The sequence below is a fragment of the Argopecten irradians genome, chromosome 14 (genome assembly GCF_041381155.1).
Source record: "Argopecten irradians isolate NY chromosome 14, Ai_NY, whole genome shotgun sequence".
Taxonomy (NCBI): Eukaryota; Metazoa; Mollusca; class Bivalvia; order Pectinida; family Pectinidae; genus Argopecten; species Argopecten irradians.
The window spans coordinates 37,540,161-37,561,002 of record NC_091147.1 but is presented as its reverse complement, the minus strand read 5'-3'; the positions used below and the strand labels follow the sequence as shown (position 1 = coordinate 37,561,002).

The 20,842-nt window shown below is 35.5% G+C and overlaps 1 protein-coding gene across 3 annotated transcripts in view; it reads left to right on the top strand.

The window, feature by feature from the left end:
* Nucleotides 1–1,759: 1,759 nt before the first annotated feature.
* Nucleotides 1,760–20,842, top strand: part of LOC138307600 (arf-GAP domain and FG repeat-containing protein 1-like) — a 39,838-nt gene continuing 20,755 nt past the window's right edge. For all 3 annotated transcript variants that reach the window (XM_069248406.1, XM_069248405.1, XM_069248404.1), the window contains exons 1-3: nucleotides 1,760–1,942; nucleotides 5,643–5,736; nucleotides 6,435–6,686. In XM_069248406.1, the coding sequence (XP_069104507.1) occupies nucleotides 1,764–1,942; nucleotides 5,643–5,736; nucleotides 6,435–6,686 (525 nt within the window). In that variant the 5' untranslated portion in view covers nucleotides 1,760–1,763. The remainder of the gene's footprint in view (nucleotides 1,943–5,642; nucleotides 5,737–6,434; nucleotides 6,687–20,842) is intronic.

Genomic DNA, 20,842 nt, shown 5'->3' with positions numbered 1-20,842 from the left:
AACATGTCTCCCATGAGTATCCATCCTCGATACTCCAGGGGTTCCGATCACTTACGATCTCTACACCCCTGGACTATCTCATAGTAAAACTGGAGGCAACAGAACAGAACAGGTAATTCAGTCGTTTGATGTACATCAAAAGAGCCGTGTAACGATACATTGTGGTTGACTGTACATGTGGCTATGAATTTGGGCGTCACTCTCTCTGTAGTCTTCAAAGTAAATCTTTGCTGGCCTGTGATTTGTCAAATGTTTTCCGCTGAGCTGCCTTCCATTTCACTATGAGATAGTCCAGGGGTGTAGAGATCGTAAGTGATCGGAACCCCTGGAGTATCGAGGATGATGAGTATCTAAAATTCCCATGAGATTCATTGGCTGATTTCGTTAAAGACATGCCAACATGTGCAGTTCATTTCTAATTTATGGTCACGTGGAGATAGATACAGCATATTGACTCTGTGGTTCCTAGTTGAGAAACTTTGAGTAAATATTACATAATTATAAACTATTTATATTGCGCTTGTAAATTATGAGTTCACCAGGGTGTTGTCCTATGTCCACCGTTTTCTTGTAAATAATATGCACCATTTCAAAGATATTTCATTGATTCGGTTAATATGGTGTTTTACTGTTCTGGTGACATTTACCTCAACAAATTAACGGTTCGTACATGTAATTTATATATATGCACCCATTTCTGAGACGTTTCTTTTATAACATTTTAAAGTTGTGAATTGATTTCTCATTGCTACATACATTTCATCAAGGCTTTATATACGTCCTTGGACATATATATATATATTCCTAATTATGTATATCCGGTGTTCAATTAAGTTTATCAAGAAATGGTAGCGTATTCATTTAGAATTATCCTTGTATATTCTAAATACAAATCGACGGTGGGAAATATTGTGAAATTTAACATCGACTCAAAAAACATAAATCTCGTTTTACATTTCCGTGATATTTACGATATGCAAAAGACATATTTTACATAAATTTTCTCTCTTTTTTTCTGTTGTTCCACTCGAACATAAATTAGGTGTGTACGAATTTTGTGTACAAACGAAGTGGATAATTTTTTAGAGTCGTAAACTTGTAAAGTTAATTACCAGCGTACCGTTAATAACACACTTATCATTACATTCTGAAAAATTTAATAAAATAGATTATATGCTTCGTATTATAAGGCGTGTCGTCTTAAGATTCCCCGCCATCATCCTAATTACTGCGCGTTTATTGACTTTCACTGCGCCAGACGTCAAAACAGCGAAATTAATGCAAGCAACTATTAGCATATAGATTAAACAGGGACTCATGCTTGTATTTGTTTGGTTTTGTAACCTCATCTTATGTCATCGTTATAAATTTTCTAATGCTGTTTTAGTTAAAACTTTCAATTTTTGTGTTTCAAAAAGGCAGATATTGAGACTTTTATCTCAGAAACATATGTTTCTGTTTTTTCTAAATTTCAGGAAAAGTACTGAAAATGGTGGGAAATTAATTTAAAAATAAATAAATAAAAATTACACACATTTGTGTAGGATAGATTTTGTCTAGACCAAATTTTTCTAATTAAGTTTGTATTTATGCATATTATATAGTATTTGTATGTAAACGTATATCCACGTTCTATTGTGACAGACTTTGTCGATAAAATATATGAGCGCCTTGGGCACACCTTTGTGACACATTGTACCTGGCTAATATTGCGCCAGGAGTTAGTTCCCTTTAACGTTGAACTGAAGGTTATTTCCGGTAAAATGTCGTCGACGAAAATGGCGTCGAGTAAGAGAAAACAGGATGAAAAACATCTGAAAATGTTACGAGAGATGGCTGCATTGCCACATAACAAACAATGTTTTGATTGTCACCAAAGAGGGCCGACATATGTGAATATGACGGTGGGATCGTTCGTGTGTACAGCTTGTAGTGGTATATTGTAAGTAGAAGGTTCACCTGTGCGGTTTCAAAACGTGGTACAAACTGTCATTCATGTCATATCAATAACATAACGTTATCGTCAGCATAGACAATCAACAGAGACACAAATAATTTACTTCAAGAACTTTGGGTTGGTTTGCAAAATATCATGACCGGTACTGTTGATATGAGTTTGGTTATTTATTTGTAAACAATTCTAGTTTAGCAGGAATATTTTGACAGGGGGCGTCTCTTTTTAACTCGCACTCATTATGCAAGTTTACCTCCCTTGTAAAATGTTTTAGATAAAACTCACAATAATGTTAGTCATCGATGATCATACCATTCTTATGTCATGGACTATTTTTATAACTTTTATACAACAGATAACCACCATAACCCTTTTGAAATTGTTTTTAATATAAGCCTATACAAATACCAATATATACAATATTTCAGATTTACAGAAAGCAGTATTGTATGTATAGGACCTAATATACAAAATATAGCACTGCAGATGTTTACAGATGCATATTATCTTCCAGTCAGATATGAAATACATGTTCCTTGATTATACTACGCATATAATTTTTATTAAACAATACAAACACCCAGTGTCTGTATATATATGTAGCTTATATATTGTATCTATTGTTTCTAATGTAAAGAATTTTAATATATACAAGAAACATGATAACATAAGTTTGTTATTATTACATAATATACGTTTGTATATATATATTATGCAAGAAAAGATAAATGAATGCATGGCCAATGCCATAATTACTTGTCTAGCTACAAGAATATTCCACCATCTTATTTAATATAAGAACTACATATCACCATTTTCGCTAGCTGATGCATATGACATTTTACTCCCATCACCAGAGACTAATTAATTTAAATTTGTCTGGCAGTGGTCACTAATAAAGCTGGTTATGATCAGTGTGACCCTTGAAGGGAAAAAAAGGGGCATGTGGTGTTGAGTTCAGAAAAGGGCACATTGACTGCTTTAAATGACCATGAGAGGGGCACAAAAATGATCACGTAGCAGCATCATAGCGGCAGGTAAAAAGGTTAAGGGCATATATATAGTGCAGCGCCATGCTAATCGGAGCTGTGGGAAACACTGCTGTATATAAATTACAGCTAGATGTAATTAGTGCTGTTGACTTTATAAACAAATGAATATATGTGCAAAGTCAAAATGTTATTTGGTTACGGGAAAATAAAAATTTGGTAACATATCTTATATAAGCATCCCTATTTAAACTAGAAACAATTATTTAGGCGTCTGAATTTTGAAACAACTTCTTGTCAACAATGATGTTTATGTTTCATAACATCTTTGATTGGCTATTATGCTAATTAAAACTTAATTAAAATGTGTTTCAGGGTGGTGTATTTTGGTGATGATGAAATAAAGAGTGGTGAATATATTATTTTGATCCAAAAATATTGAGTCCATATGTACATTTTTGTCATACAGTGATACTCTAAATCTTGTTCTCTGATTTATCGGTGTCCTGGATTTAAACTGATTACTACACCGGTACATACATAGCTATATATAGAAACATCATAATCATGATCATGATCACTCAGCTGAGGCAGGATGTCAGAAAAATATCCTTCCTGGGCAGTGCTGGCTTCCTATCAAAATATATACAATGCAACCTCACATCTACAACATAATTACTATGCCTATTAAATATACACATGTATGAAGTATGCTTGGGACAATTTCGTTGTAACAGGTTCTGAATATGATGAATACACATTCATCTAATTATACATATACCTATTACCTGCACACATGTTGAAGTATGCTTGGGACAATTTGATTGTAACAGGTTCTGATTATGATGGATCAACATTGATCAAATTATACATATACCTGCACAGCTGCGCAGCTAATAGATTTTTCCAGATGTGTTATTATACATATAAAGGTTAGCTTTAACTATTTTGTATTTAGCATTTTGATTGCAAACTTACGGCCTAGACTCAAATCAGTCATGCAATATCGGTAGTACGTATATACTAATTATAATGTTAATTACATCCTGTCCTGTCCAGTCCTGGTCCCATCCCGTCCTGTTTAGGTTTCATGTGAAGGCATGGTCTATTAATATCTTTAGCTATTTTCTCACTACGCTGTATGGTGTTAATTTTTTACTTTACTGCATATATTACAGAGTTGCCTCCCTTTCGGGTAGATGCCCATAATGATGTCATTTTCTCGTTTTATGTGAAAAGTATGACACTCGATGGCTCACAAACACATGATATATGTCATAGTCAATACCTATCCACAAGGGCAGATAACTCTGTAATATCCAAAATTCCGGAATAGAAAAATGGCTAATCAAATTCTGAAATTGGTAAAATGTATATAAGTAGTAGATATATAACTTTGACATATATTTTAACTGATACCTTTAATTTTCAATCTGAACTGGGTTGCTGTACACTTTATTCTCTACAGAAATTATCAATCGGTTTATGATTCTGATTACAAACCGATAATCAATTATAGTTTATATGATATCCGATTAAAAACCGATGATCAATCATGATTTCAAAGCGATTGTCCATCACTAATGACTGTGACAGTATATGAAAAGTGTTAGAAACATGACTGACTGTTGAGGTTTTTGTCCACAAAGATTGTTCCCTAATAAGTATCATCCTTTGTTATCATTTTTTAACCACCCTTGAAGCTAATTATGTTGAATACAATCAGAGTTCTCGTTATAAGCCGGTTGCCGGCAAAAACAGCCGTGTATTTCCTTGTTTACAACCGGCTATTTTTGTCATAAATAAGTATTGACCCCCATGGGGGCTTGTGGCCCTCAACCACCTATTATTAATTTTCAACCATCTATTAAAAAACTTAGTGAGAACCCTGACAATACATGATATATTCCTATCTTTGTTAACAGTAAAACATGGTTATAACAAACATTTGGGTACCAACAAAATCAATATTCCTATCTTTGTTATACAGTAAAACACGGTTATAACAAACCTTTGGGTACGTACCAACAAAATCAATATTCCTATCTTTGTTATACAGTAAAACACAGTTATAACAAACCTTTGGGTACCATCAAAATCAATATTCCTATCTTTGTTATACAGTAAAACACAGTTATAACAAACCTTTGGGTACCAACAAAATCAATATTCCTATCTTTGTTATTCAGTAAAACACGGTTATAACAAACCTTTGGGTACCAACAAAATCAATATTCCTATCTTTGTTATATAGTAAAACACGGTTATAACAAACCTTTGGGTACCAACAAAATCAATATTCCTATCTTTGTTTTTCAGTAAAACACGGTTATAACAAACTTTTGGGTACCAACAAAATCATTTTAAGCATAGTTCGTTATACACACATAACACTAACAGACATAGTATATGATTACGCACGTAGCATGTTCGTTATAAACCTGGTTCACTGTATTGAGATGTTCTGTTACAGGAGAGGAATTAACCCCCCCCCCCCCCCCAATTGCGTCAAATCTATATCAATCTATATCAATGTTCGTTATAAACCTGGTTCACTGTATTGAGATGTTCTGTTACAGGAGAGGAATTAACCCAACCCCCCCCCCCCCCCCCCCCCCCCCAATTGCGTCAAATCTATATCAATCTATATCAATGTTCGTTATAAACCTGGTTCACTGTATTGAGATGTTCTGTTACAGGAGAGGTATTAACCCCCCACATCGCGTCAAATCTATATCAATGACAAGCTTTACACCAGACGAGATGGAATTTCTCAAATGTCACGGCAATGATGTAAGTATACATTCTGCATTTGCATATTACAGAGTTACCTGCCCTTTTGGGTAGGTATTGATTGTGACATCATGTGTTTGCGAACATCATACTTTTCAGAGAGAACGATGTGAATTTCGCTTACAAAATAATGACGTCACAATAAATACCTACCCGAAAGGGCAGATAACTCTCTATGCAGAGATAGAATAGAGTGTCTTAAAAATATTTTATCAACTGTTAATTTATCTGTATTACTTTAAATTTTGGTAAGGAATGATTGTTAGCTTATGAGGTCTAAAGCCCAAGGGGAGATAACTCTGTATTGGGAGGGCTAAAAATATGGTGATGATCGATATACGTTGAATGATATTCTATGTTTTAGAGATACATCAATAGCAGAAAAATATTAAGTGTACTCGACATAAATTCTAAATCGGTTAATGTATTTTATAATAACTCACATATGCATAGATGTATGTTTTAACCTTATTATTAATATGTCTGGCTCTGATTTCTCAAAGCAAACTACAAAAATTACATAAGAAGAAAAAAAATTAACCGAATTTTAAGAAATTGCAAGATGTACTTTATTCTGTTTAATTACGCGGAAAATCACTGACAGAATTCATTGTTTTACAGTTTTGTTGGAAGTTTTATCTAGGACTGTCTGACAGTCAGTCTGGACCTGAATCACTGACGAAATTCCATGTTTATAGTTTTGTAGGAAGGTATATCTAGGGCTGTATGACAGTCGGTCTGGACCTGAACCAGACGCCAGAGAAGAACAAAAAGTGAAGGATTTTATGGTACAAAAATACGAGAGGAAGCGATTCTATGTGGCCCCGACAGATGCCATGAAGGAAGAAGCGAAACAGATGAACGAAGCAGCTATGAACAAACAGCCACAAACCAAACCATTAAAGTCGTTGCTAGGGAACAATGCCCCCGCTCTTGTCGTATCAAACCAGGTAAGTACACATTTTCTTCAACCTCATTTTAGCATTGGTCCTTCATTTTTGGGTTGTGTTGGTTGAAAGGTGAAAGTATTTACTAGTGTCTCTTGAGTTTGGAGATCAAAACCTATGTGGAGCAGCTATCAAGAACTGACTGTATACGTAGGTTAGAGACTTTTTCTAGGAGTTTCTGTATTTCCTGACTCATTTTTTATGATCCTGGCATTTAATTATAGGATGGAAAATAAGGATAAATGGATGAAAAGCTGTATGTCAGAAAATCAGATGATTAGTAGTTAAAAATAGATATGAGACAATATGAGACCATGAACAGGCCGTTGTGGAGTGTTTAAGATGTCACGACATATTACCACAAGCCGTCCACCTCTGGGTCACTGAGATTGAGTGATTAAGATCTCCCAGCATAATACCAAAATTACCCCACCTCTGGGTCACAAGTTTAAATCCCATGTGGAGCAGTTGTCAGGTATTGATGGCATGTTGATGGTTTTTCACCAGGTACTCCAGGTTATCCTCCGTCAACCAACCTGGTACGTCTTTAAATGGCCCTGATTATTAAAGATGCTCCACCGTTGACGAATGGTATTTTTTCACTTTAAAAAACAGGAGCAGAATATTCAATATTTTTCTTCAGTTGCAAAAGTTACTTATTTTACCCCATTACCACCATTGAAAAGTTTGAGCTTCTAATTTTACTGCAAGTTAAAATTACAACAAATGTTTAATCGATCCCGAAAAAATTCCATAAACATATGCATACACAATTAAACACCAATTATTGTTCAAGTGATGAATATCATTTATGCTCTGTTGGCGATGGAGCATATTTAATAGAACGTAAACAAAAATTTTAACAATGTACCTACGTTTTCAAGAAGTCTGTTGGACTATTACAAACGCTTCGTAGAAACCAGACTTTGTGAAATTCAACAAGAGCCTTTGGTTTCAATGAATACATTGAACAGAAGTATGTAATTCAAGTTACCACTCTGTGTACCAAGTATAACATATAGCTTTTCTTTTTCCTAATTCTGAAACTCCAAAACCTTTTGAAATATCAATTTTGATATTATATAGAGATTCAAAGTAACTTTGACGAACATGATACAACTCTATCAGTATGGACATCAGGTTATTATTTTCAAGTCAGTAAATGGCTTCTCAAGTTAATTTGAACAGAAACTTGTACGTTTGAAAAAAGAGAACCTTTTTTTTCTTGAGGAATAAACGGTTAATTATATCATAGGTATTACATAATTCATTTTGGTATTATTTTTTGTCTAGCCATGCATGTAGGTCAAATTTAAATTAAAGGTCACTGTAATTGTATACATGGACAAAGGATTAAGCCATTTAAAAAAATGGAGACATTTATCAGTGTTAGTTTGGTTCTAGGCCCACAATGTTTTATCATGAGGACTTCCATATGTGGGTATATCATCAGAAAATAGATAATATGATATACCTGCAATACAAGGTCAAAGGTCATGTTATTGTGTACTGTGATAATTAGCATCTGGTCCAGTTTTAATCTGTGATATTAAGATACAACTTGCAAATAAGCTTTCATCTGCTGTTGTTCAGCTGTACTTGAGATAATGTTTTTAATTTGGTATTTCAAGTGCTGTCTGAATTCACCTATGATACAAGTTAGACATGGTTAGAATATTAATCATTAAATATGAGATGACAATTGATCTCTGCTTTTCATTTCCCCATCTCCAAATTATATATCTGACTCCTTTGATTGGCTTTTGGAAATATACCTGCATAGAGTAATATACAATTCTATGGATAACCCGATAAAAACTTAAAAATCCAATAATTTATAGGAGATATAATAAGAACATTTTCTGTCAATACAATTACTCGTGTTATATTTGTGTTGAAATGCTTTGTCATTCTAGATCTATTTTGTAATGTCATGTTGGCATGCAGATTATGTCTCCTTTTGAAAGTTTATTGTAAACATGAGATACTTTATCAGTTGTAAACAAACAACTTCAGATTTCTTGTTGATTAGTTGTTGATTTTACGTTTGTATTGACCTATTTAACGTGTAAACAATTACTGATATTTTGTTTATAGTGTTTCCCATATCTGTCCCATTCAATCCCATCTTGTCATGGCCCATCCTGCTTTGATGTATGTTGGCATGTTTTGTCCTGCATTCTTTGATTCAGTTGGTGGATGCTATCCGTAACTCTTTTAATTCTTTCTCGTTCTATCTCTTACTCTTTAAACATAACGTTAAGCTAACATTATTTACATAAACAAATTTTACTATAGACTGACACCCGTGGGTCCTGTATGATAAGTTGATAACCTAGCTCAGATCACACAGAAACAGGATGGTACGTGCTATCTTAGTGAGATATCATTGAATGGGATCAGCTGATTGTTTTATATGACTGGATTTTAAAACATGTAAACATTGCACTATAGAGTAATCTCCCATATATGGTAGGAAGAACGCTGTTGGATTTTGACACTCTAACCATCTATACAATAGAGTTATCTCCCTTTTATGGTAGGTAGAGCACTTTGATTGCGACGGTTTGACTTTCTTTTCATTAGAGTTATCTCCCTTACATCGAATAAAGAAAACTAGGATTTAGATCCCTTATAATTAACCCTTATAAGTATTATTCTTTCGATAGAGTTATCTCCCTTACATGATAGGAAGAGCACTGGGATTTTGATATCTTAACCTTTATAAATATAACTTTATTAGATAGAGTTATCTTCCTTTAGAAAGAACTCAATGAGATTTTGACCCCCTGCCCTTCTATTTAATATAGTTATCCTCCATTTATGGTAGAAAGAGCACTGCTTGGATTTAAATCCCTTGACCCTTTTAATTATACATAATTAGATTATCAATAGAGTTATCTCCCTTACATGTTAGGAAGAGCTCTGTGGAAATTTGACACTGGTATGTAAGAGCGTTTTAGCTATTATCTAAGGTCATGTGATGGTGTAGTACCAGGTGAATTTACCTGTAGTGCGAGGTCGTTATCAGTAGTACCTGTGTAACAGTACTTATCAATGTTGATATTTACATGTTCACACTCCACATCTCTGTTTTACTAGACGGTGCTGTCCCCATTATCTCGTGTATTTCTGGTATGTGAATGGGTCAATTGTCCGGCTACTGGCCTACTGATCATAGGTCAACCAAGTCAAGCCCCTCTCTGTTTTCTCGGTATGGTTTAATGCTTATTATGAAAACCTCTTTTTTGATATACACAGAGGCTAGGAGGTGGCGGTATTACTCTATACACTGAAGGCCCACTACCTTTCAGAACCAACTTTCAATTTTCAAAATAAGAATGTAAAATCTTGTAGAGTCACAAAAGTTATCAACTTACTGTCAATACTACACTCATCATCATCTTTTGAAAAAGATTATTAGAACGAATAAAATATTAATTTTAATAATGGGGGTTATCTTATGTTCCCGCCGTCGTCCTGATTACTGCGCGGTAGTTTATCACTGCAACAGACGGCAAAACAGCGAAATTAATCTCCACAATTATCATATATCACACATGAAATCTTGCATATGTTTGGTGTTGTTACTTCATCTTAGGCCATCGATATATGTATTGTCTTATGTTATTTAGGTTTTTGAGAAACTTTTAAATTTTGCTCCTGAAAGGTAGTGGGCCTTTAAAACCTGCTACATTTAAAAGTTAATCTTCAAGCTCGTTGTGAAACTCATGTCTTGTCTGCTTATAACAAAAGTAAAAATTACTGAACATTTTGTGAAATATTTCTAACAAAATTTGGCCAGCATTTTATTTTCTTTAACTTTTTATTTGAAAAAAACAATACTAATTGGAGTTGTCTCCCTTTACTTGTCAATATTTGTCAGATATCTACCTAAAAATAATTATGTCCAGTTCAAATTTATAGTTGTCTAATTACATAGTGTTTAGAAATTTCATGGGATAGATTTTGAATTAGCTTCTTCATATTGTGGAAATTTTCAGAAAATGAATGACTTTTTTCCTCGATAATTTTTTCATTCATTTTATACTGCAGATGGGTTTTTCATAGAAAAAATATTTCAATATACTATTGACATAGAAAATGAGTCTTCTCTTTGGGATATCAGATAACTGGTTGTTATTATGAATTGAGTTTAAAAATCTAGCAAGGGCAGATAATTCTTCATTGCATTCTAAATCTAGCAAGGGCAGATAATTCTTCATTGTATTAAACCAAATTTTCATTATGATAAACCGAGTTGATAAAACTAGCAAGGCTTTCATCAAGGTTAGATAACTCTTCATCATAACAAACCGAGTGTATAAAACTAGCAATGCTTCTATCTAGGGCAGATAACTCTTCATCATTACAAACCGAGTTTATAAAAGTGGTAATGCTTCCATCAAGGGCAGATAACTCTTTATTATAATAAACCAATTTTATAAAATTAGCGAAGCTTCCATTAGGGGCAGATAACTCTGTGTTATAATAATCAAGTTTATAAACTGGATTAGTCCCAGATGTATACTGACCCAAATCTCATTCACTAAGATGAGTAGACATTCATCCTGAGGAATTCATTTTGATAATTGTTCTATCAAATGTTAATGAGATTGATAGCATCTGCCTATATATATAGTTGCATGAATGAATTTGACCAAATTTTAATCAATTTTGTTAGTGTGATGTTTCTTCCTTGCACTTATTTATGGGTAGCTGTTAACGTGTAAGACTTTTGATAAAAATAAAAAAAACAAAAAAACTTTACCACCATAAGGCAAACTGGATAACATATAAGATATCATTAAAATGGAGAAAAAAAAAATAACCGTAGAAAAAAAAGAAGAAGAAATATATATTGCGGGATATGAAATTTTTTAATGTCCTTCATTGTATTTGTTCAGATTTTCAAAATTAATAGAAAGACGTACAAAATTAAAATGAACAATACTAGAGTTGTTTAGTCTAAAGGGAAACGCACAATATCAAACATCACCAATTAGTCATAAGGAGTTTTTAATAATCGATAGAAATCCATTTTTTTACGTACATTTACATCTCCGGCAAGAACCATTGGAAGGACTTTGACTTTCCCTATTTTAAAATTCACGTGCAAACGTTTACATATCAAATTCGTTCAAATACAGAGGAAATGAGCAAGATTAATATATATTATGAAAAAAATAACTTCAATTTGTTCAGTTTTCAATAAATTAATAGAAATACATCCATGAAACGAAATAGATTTTAGATATCAAAATAGGTGGGGGGCATTTAGTGGAGTTGATGAAATCCATTTTGTTCACATTTGGCAGAACCATTTAGTAACTTTGTACATTTGTTTGAGTTGAGGAAATGAAAGTCTTTTGTGACAAAACATACTTACTAATATTGAGGTAAATATTTGTGTTGAATATTTCATGACATACAGAACATGAAACAAAACTTATCTTCATACATTTGGATCTACTCAAAAGTGATTAAAGATGCTCCACCGCTGACTAATGGTATTTTTTTACTATCACAAACAGGAGTAGACAATTAAATATTTTTCTTCAGTTACAAAGTTACTTACTTTATACCATTACCACCGTTAAAAAGTTTGAGCTTCTAATTTAATTCAAGTTAAAAAATGAAAAAATAATTAATTGCATCCCGAAAAAATTCCGTAGCACTATATCCTATATGGGATGAACTACTGATTGCGCATGCACCAAGGCGAAATAAAATTTTTATATTATTTTTTGTTTTAATTAGCATATATATACACGATTAACACCAATTTTTGTTCAAATGAGAATATCATTTATGCTCTGTCGACGGTGGAGCATCTTTAAGCTTTATTCTAACAAATAAAAAAATGAAATTATACACACAAAAAAAGAATGAAAAGTCAGCTCTGAGATTGACAAACCATTAATCTTGTCATGACAATGGTATTTTCACTACAGTTAAGTTAAGTTGTTGGTTAGATATAACATGTGTTATAATATATAACATGTGTTATAATTGAGACTGAATTTAGTTACCCCAAAATTCCACAATGGACTCTCCCAGCTTTTGAATTAGAAGAGTTCAAATGTTTCTAAAGGGGTGAATTAGTTATACTTGACACAATTCATCAGCAGCTAATTCAAACTGCAATTTAAAATCAATACCGTCATCGGAAACATGTGCGTTGGCATGCATGCTAACTTCTGAATCGTGACAGGATGAATACCAGTATCTTTCTTCTGACACAAAAAGAGGTTCTAATCAATATTTACATATAGTATCTGCCATTTTCAGTGGAAATAAATATATGCAGTATATAAATGTTTCATCACATCAATTAATATTTTTGATTTATTAAATAAATGTTTGCCGTTTGTTGCTGTCTACGTTTCAGTATATAGAGTGCAGTGAGTGCACGTGTGCAGATTTGTTACAGATACAGATATGCTTCTTATATGACCTTTGTACAGATGAACGTATATATCTTTGTAGATACATCAATTATGAATGTATTTAGAGTTTTAATGCAAGAAAAGTAGATTTTCTTTCTTTAAAATAAATTTTATTGTGCTGTAATTGTAAACTAAGTGCTGTATAATTGTCCTGCTGATTGATAAAGATTGAAGCTCTATATAAAGACTGTAATAAGTGAGCTGCAGTGGCCGAGTGGATAAGATGCCTCATCATATTACTATATAGCTACAAGCCCTCCATCTCTGGGTCATGAGTTTGAATCCTATGTGGAACAGTTGCCAGGTACTGACTGACTGCTGGTTGGTGGTTTTTCTCTGGATACTCTGGTTTTCCTCCACCATCAAACCAGGCATGTCCTTAAATGACCCTGCCTGTTAATAGGACATTATACTAATCAAACCAAATAAGTGAAATCCCCTGTCAAGTCGTTAGAAACATGACACAAAGTCTGGTTTGAGAATTTAACCCCTGGCATGTTGATGAATGTCAAGTGATAGACTGTCACTTGTAACCAGAATTGTACACTATCTGCAAATTAAACTTGCTTTCCCCAATTAAGGGTTTACAACATATTACTAATATAGCCCTCCACCTTGGGATTGAGAGTTTAAATCCAGTATGGGGCAGTTGCTTAGTAAAGTGACAGTAGCTTAGTGTTTTTTCTTCAGGAACTCCCATTTTATCTGCAACCAGAAAGAAGATATGCTCGATTTTTGAATGATCATTTTCTGTATGATCATAAAACACACAAAAAACAAATCAAATAAGAGTCAAGCCTGTCTATAAGGACCACACAAGAGACAGTGAGAAAATAGTCTTTATAGCCAGGTGGTTTTTATACACAGGTTGAAATGTGTTGAAGTTGGTCATTTTGGACTGTAGAAAAGTGGTCTTATTATCAGATGATCTTAATACAGAGGTGATTACTGAGTCTGGTTAATCAGAAATGTTAAAACTTTGATTGTTGATCTATTAAGCATTGTAAAATGTAGAATATAGATTCATCCGTCAGTAAGATTGCATTTACTCTAATTCTCAAGACTTTTATTATCCTTTTGATGATGATGCCTCCTTGACGTCGGAACCTAACACCTTATTGTGACTAAGACACTTTAAATAGCGCACTCCAGGCTGTAAAGTTGTGCTAGTAGTGTTATTGGTTATAGGGACTCCGAGCTCTGTTAGATATAGTGACTGTGTCTCCCTCCAATGACAGCTGATGTAAAAAAAAACATTATAATTGACAGGGTACATCACATATTGTAAGGGTTTGTTTGTTTGTTGTTTTTTTTTTTTTTTTTTTTACAAATTCAGACCTCAGGAACAGAAAAATGTTTAAGTCCAAAATTCTCTTAAGATTAGACTTAGCCAGTCAAAGAATGACCAGTCAAAAAAATGTTACATCTAAGTAAAGAGCTAAAATAAAACTACCCTTATAAAATAGGTATTGTATTTATTGTATTTGTGCTATTCCCCAAGCAGTCAGACATTGTTTGAGTAGACATTTAAGAGTAGTTCAAGTGTCTGTCATATGTGTGAGAAATTTATTGTGTCTCCATTTGGATATACTGTCCATAAGGCAGTAAAGCAGTAAAAAAAAAACCGAGGGAAATAGCTACATAGGCGAGCTGTTTATTGTGGTGAAATTCCAAATGGAGTCTGATGATGTAATTGTCATCACAAACATTATAACTCCGTCAAATAAATGGATACCTGGTACTTCTGAAATGCATGACAATATTGTTTCAAAAACTAGGCCCATGTAGTTTCACATCCTTAAAGATGCTCCACCGCCGACAAATGGTATTTTTTTACTATTATAAAAAACAGGAGAAGATGATTTTGTATTTTTCTTCAGTTACAAAAGTTACCTACTTTACACCATTACCAACATTGAAAAGTTTGAGCTTCTAATTTAACTTCAAGTTAAAAATATGAAAAATAATTAATTGCATCCCAAAAAATTCTGTTGCACTATATCCTATATGGAATGAAGTACTGATTGCGCATGCACCAACGGCAAAATAAATTATTTCATATTATTTTTTGTGTTAAATTAGACATATATATACACGATAATACACCAATTATTGTTCAAATAATGAATATCATTTATGCTATGTCGGCGTTGGAGCATATTTAAATGTAAGGAATCCTTTAACTTGGAGGTTCTTTAGCTATGGATTTTTGTCTTGGCTTATGTAATGCTTTTCTATGGAGAATTTTAAGTCAAGGGATTATCTAAAGTTAACAAATGTTCGTGAAATTTAGGCCAGAAGGCCTTTTTCTTCACAATTTCTTAATCAATCTTAAAATTTGTTAATATCATTTGGAACTTGTAAAAAGGATGATGACCAATTTATTTGTTTGTTTGTTGATGTGGTTTGTGTGTTGTCAGATAGGTAAGGTGAATGAGTGTACTATATCTTTAAGTACCTCGTGTCTGTTGTATCTGGTAGTACAATACACCACCATTCTGTATCATCAACTCGTTAACTCACCTGTATCTCATATCTCACCTGTCCAGTGTATATATAAACAGACATTAACATGTAATAGGTCAATTAACACATGTCGAGTCGCCGAGAAAGGACAGTCACACTTCCGTACTAGAATTCTCAACTGTTTAAAGGAAGTTGATTTTTAAATCTCTTTATTTACGGCAAGTTTGTATAGTAAAAGTATAAACGTTTGATCCGAACAATTACGCTAAATTATTGTGTGTAAGGGTATAGAGGCCGCTGACACTAAATATATACACAGGCTTCACAGCTTAGTCAGTCCCAACAGACAGTGTTTACAGTCAGATTCGCCACACTTCGGCAGTATATAAAGCCCGACTTGGCTACACTTCATCATAACATAGGAAGGAGAAAGCGCTGGGGACATCCTCTGTGTTCCCTAGCTGGTATACACTGTCGATTGTGTCACCGAGTGCCAGTAACACAAAGGCTTTGTTGGGTATAGATCCATCGGGTGTATCGGAACAAAGACTTACCTGAATAATACCTGAATCATTCTATATCAACACTCTGACCGATCGGACAAAACAGACAAAGACATTATATTTGAAGAATTCTGAGAAGGAATTTTGATTTTTTATAAGTGACAATTTTTTTTATTAAACTTTATCGTTATTGTTATACACTGTTAAAGCAGAACTGTCATCATGGTTGTTATAAATACTAGATCTGAGAACATTTTAAAATATTCACGACCGCGTCCAAAGGCAAGTTGGAAGGAAAAATCTCTCATCATTATGGACCTCGAAGAGGTAGGCCAACTTTAATAGATAATTAATTTATTAATTGACTATTTCACCTGATAGGTCAATATTAATTGATAATTTCACAAGGCAGACCAATATTAATTTTTCACCTGGTAGACAAATATTATTTGATTATTTCACCTGATAGACCAATATTATTTGATTATTTCACCTGATAGACCAATATTATTTGATTATTTCACCAGGTAGACCAATATTAATTTATTATTGATTGATTATTTTACCTGAACGTAATGTAATTCCATATGATTGCTCAATATTGAAATCGTTAGAGATGAAAGGAATCTATCTACTGTAGCCAACATTTCTGATGTTCAGTTTTCTGTTAGATGTTTCAGTTATCTGAAATATCTTGCCATAATTTCGCTTTACATTAGTGAATACTGTTGAACACAGAATCTAGACGATCTATGTATATATGTGAACAGGAACTTACTCATTCACCCCTAAAGACACATTTGAACTTTTCTGATTCAATGACTAGAAGAGTTCATTATGAATTTCTAGGGGTCAAAATTGAGTTAATTAATTGTTGGGATTTGCATGGACTGCAGATTCTGATAAATGATGATTGTTTTACAAGTTTGCTTTGGTTTGTTTCCCTCTTTATGATAACAGCCATTCGGGTTTATCTAAGGATGTACTAGAGTTTGGTGGTTTGTAAAAGTCAAAGTTTTAGAGATGAACCACCAACCTACAGTTAGTACCTCTACAAGATATGCAGATTTCAAATTCAAGGCTTTGATACCTTTATTTGGAGTTACGTAAGATATTGGACTAAGTGTCCTGTAGAAATAGAACCTGATATTATTGGGATGTGAAGGGGTCCTTATGATTCATCTCTTCTTTGCAGCTGGGGTCCCATGAGAATCAGAGATTTACTGAGTAATCTCTTCTTTGCAGCTGAGGTCCCATGAGAATCAGAGATTTACTGAGTAATCTCTTCTTTGCAGCTGGGGTCCCATGAGAATCAGAGATTTACTGAGTAATCTCTTCTTTGCAGCTGAGGTCCCATGAGAATCAGAGATTTACTGAGTAATCTCTTCTTTGCAGCTGGGGTCCCATGAGAATCAGAGATTTACTGAGTAATCTCTTCTTTGCAGCTGGGGTCCCATGAGAATCAGAGATTTACTGAGTAATCTCTTCTTTGCAGCTGGGGTCCCATGAGAATCAGAGATTTACTGAGTAATCTCTTCTTTGCAGCTGGGGTCCCATGAGAATCAGAGATTTACTGAGTAATCTCTTCTTTGCAGCTGGGGTCCCATGAGAATCAGAGATTTACTGAGTAATCTCTTCTTTGCAGCTGGGGTCCCATGAGAATCAGAGATTTACTGAGTAATCTCTTCTTTGCAGCTGGGGTCCCATGAGAATCAGAGATTTACTGAGTAATCTCTTCTTTGCAGCTGGGGTCCCATGAGAATCAGAGATTTACTGAGTAATCTCTTCTTTGCAGCTGGGGTCCCATGAGAATCAGAGATTTACTGAGTAATCTCTTCTTTGCAGCTGGGGTCCCATGAGAATAAGAGATTTACTGAGTATTCTATTCTGTATGTGAAGTGGTCCCTTTAGCTTGAGAATCAGAGATGCACTGGACATTTGACCAAAGGTCATTGTCTCTACCTTGATGACCCAGATTTTGAGGATATTGCATTGTGTAGTAATAACCTCAGTAAGTAGATCTTGGGTCATTGCCTTTTATACATTAAGATAAATTGTCTATGGTGGATAGTCACATTTCCTGCAAAACCTCAGCCATTCCGACACCGTGTAATTCCACTCAGAGCTCCAGTACTGTTGTTGTCCCTTCCGGGCCTCCTGATGATCAACATCTCAGGAACGTTCAGACTGGAACACTTTAGGCTCCTGGCTTGTCCATGCCAAGATATTATTACTGTCCTTCATGATGGAAGATTTGTGTATCATAAACTGTCGTTTAACATTGAGGTTCCTTCCTGAAATGTCAATTATTATCGCTGTCCTTCATCGTAGAAGATTTGTGTATCACAACACTGAACTTTACACTGAATTTCCTTCCTTAAATCCGTTTTGAATAAAAATAAGGAATCCAGATTTCAAGAGTTTGAGCCTATCAAACATGTTTTATTGGTTTGTAGAGATAATTTATTGTAACTTGGATAGTAATACACAAAACATATTATGGTTGAGGCCACAATTTCTGGGTAGTATGTATTGAAGGAATCTGTTAGATTTACTTCATGGTTTTAGTAATAATAAGTTGTATGATATTACTAAACCTCTCCACTTCTGGGCCATTGTGGCTATGTGGTTAAGTTGTCTGACATTCTACCACTAGCTCTCCACCTCAGGGTCATGGTGGCTATGTGGTTAAGGTGTCTGATATTCTACCACTAGCCCTCCACCTCTGGGTCATGGTGGCTATGTGGTTAAGTTGTCTGACATTCTACCACAAGCTCTCCATCTCTTGGTCATGGTGGCTATGTGGTTTAGGTGTCTTATATTCTACCACTAGCCCTCCACCTCTGGGTCATGGTTGCTATGTGGTTAAGTTGTCTGACATTCTACCACAAGCTCTCCATCTCTTGGTCATGGTGGCTATGTGGTTTAGGTGTCTTATATTCTACCACTAGCCCTCCACCTCTGGGTCATGATTGTTATGTGGTTAAGGTGTCTGACATTCTACCACTAGCCCTCCACCTCTGGGTCATGGTGGCTATGTGGTTAAGGTGTCTGACATTCTACCACTAGCCCTCCACCTCTGGGTCATGGTGGCTATGTGGTTAAGGTGTCTGACATTCTACCACTAGCCCTCCACCTCTGGGTCATGGTGGCTATGTGGTTAAGGTGTCTGACATTCTACCACTAGCCCTCCACCTCTGGGTCATGGTGGCTATGTGGTTAAGGTGTCTGACATTCTACCACGAGCTCTCCACCTCTGGGTCATGGTGGCTATGTGGTTAAGGTGTCTGATATTCTACCACTAGCCCTTCACTTCTGGGTCATGGTGGCTATGTGGTTAAGGTGTCTTATATTCTACCACTAGGTCTCCACCTCTGGGTCATGGTGGCTATGTGGTTAAGGTGTCTGACATTCTACCACTAGCCCTCCACCTCTGGGTCATGGTGGCTATGTGGTTAAGGTGTCTGACATTCTACCACTAGCCCTCCACCTCTGGGTCATGGTGGCTATGTGGTTAAGGTGTCTGACATTCTACCACTAGCTCTCCACCTCTGGGTCATGGTGGCTATGTGGTTAAGGTGTCTGACATTCTACCACTAGCCCTCCACCTCTGGGTCATGGTGGCTATGTGGTTAAGGTGTCTGACATTCTACCACTAGCCCTCCACCTCTGGGTCATGGTGGCTATGTGGTTAAGGTGTCTGACATTCTACCACTAGCCCTCCACTTCTGGGTCATGGTGGCTGAGTGGTTAAGGTGTCTGACATTCTACCACTAGCCCTCCACCTCTGGGTCATGGTGGCTATGTGGTTAAGGTGTCTTATATTCTACCACTAGTCCTCCACCTCTGGGTCATGGTGGCTATGTGGTTAAGGTGTCTGACATTCTACCACTAGCCCTCCACCTCTGGGTCATGGTGGCTATGTGGTTAAGATGTCTGACATTCTACCACTAGCCCTCCACTTCTGGGTCATGGTGGCTATGTGGTTAAGATGTCTGACATTCTACCACTAGCCCTCCACCTCTGGGTCATGGTGGCTATGTGGTTAAGGTGTCTGACATTCTACCACTAGCCCTCCACCTCTGGGTCATGGTGGCTATGTGGTTAAGGTGTCTTATATTCTACCACTAGCCCTCCATCTCTTGGTCATGGTGGCTATGTGGTTAAGGTGTCTGATATTCTACCACTAGCCCTTCCACTTCTGGGTCATGGTGGCTATGTGGTTAAGGTGTCTTATATTCTACCACTAGCCCTCCACTTCTGGGTCATGGTGGCTATGTGGTTAAGATGTCTGACATTCTACCCACTAGCCCTCCACCTCTGGGTCATGGTGGCTATGTGGTTAAGGTGTCTTATATTCTACCACTAGTCCCTCCACCTCTGGGTCATGGTGGCTATGTGGTTAAGGTGTCTTATATTCTACCACTAGCCCTTCACTTCTGGGTCATGGTGGCTATGTGGTTAAGATGTCTGACATTCTACCACTAGTCCTCCACCTCTGGGTCATGGTGGCTATGTGGTTAAGGTGTCTTATATTCTACCACTAGCCCTCCATCTCTTGGTCATGGTGGCTATGTGGTTAAGGTGTCTGATATTCTACCACTAGCCCTTCACTTCTGGGTCATGGTGGCTATGTGGTTAAGGTGTCTTATATTCTACCACTAGTTCTCCACCTCTGGTCATGGTGGCTATGTGGTTAAGGTGTCTGATATTCTACCACTAGCCCTTCACTTCTGGGTCA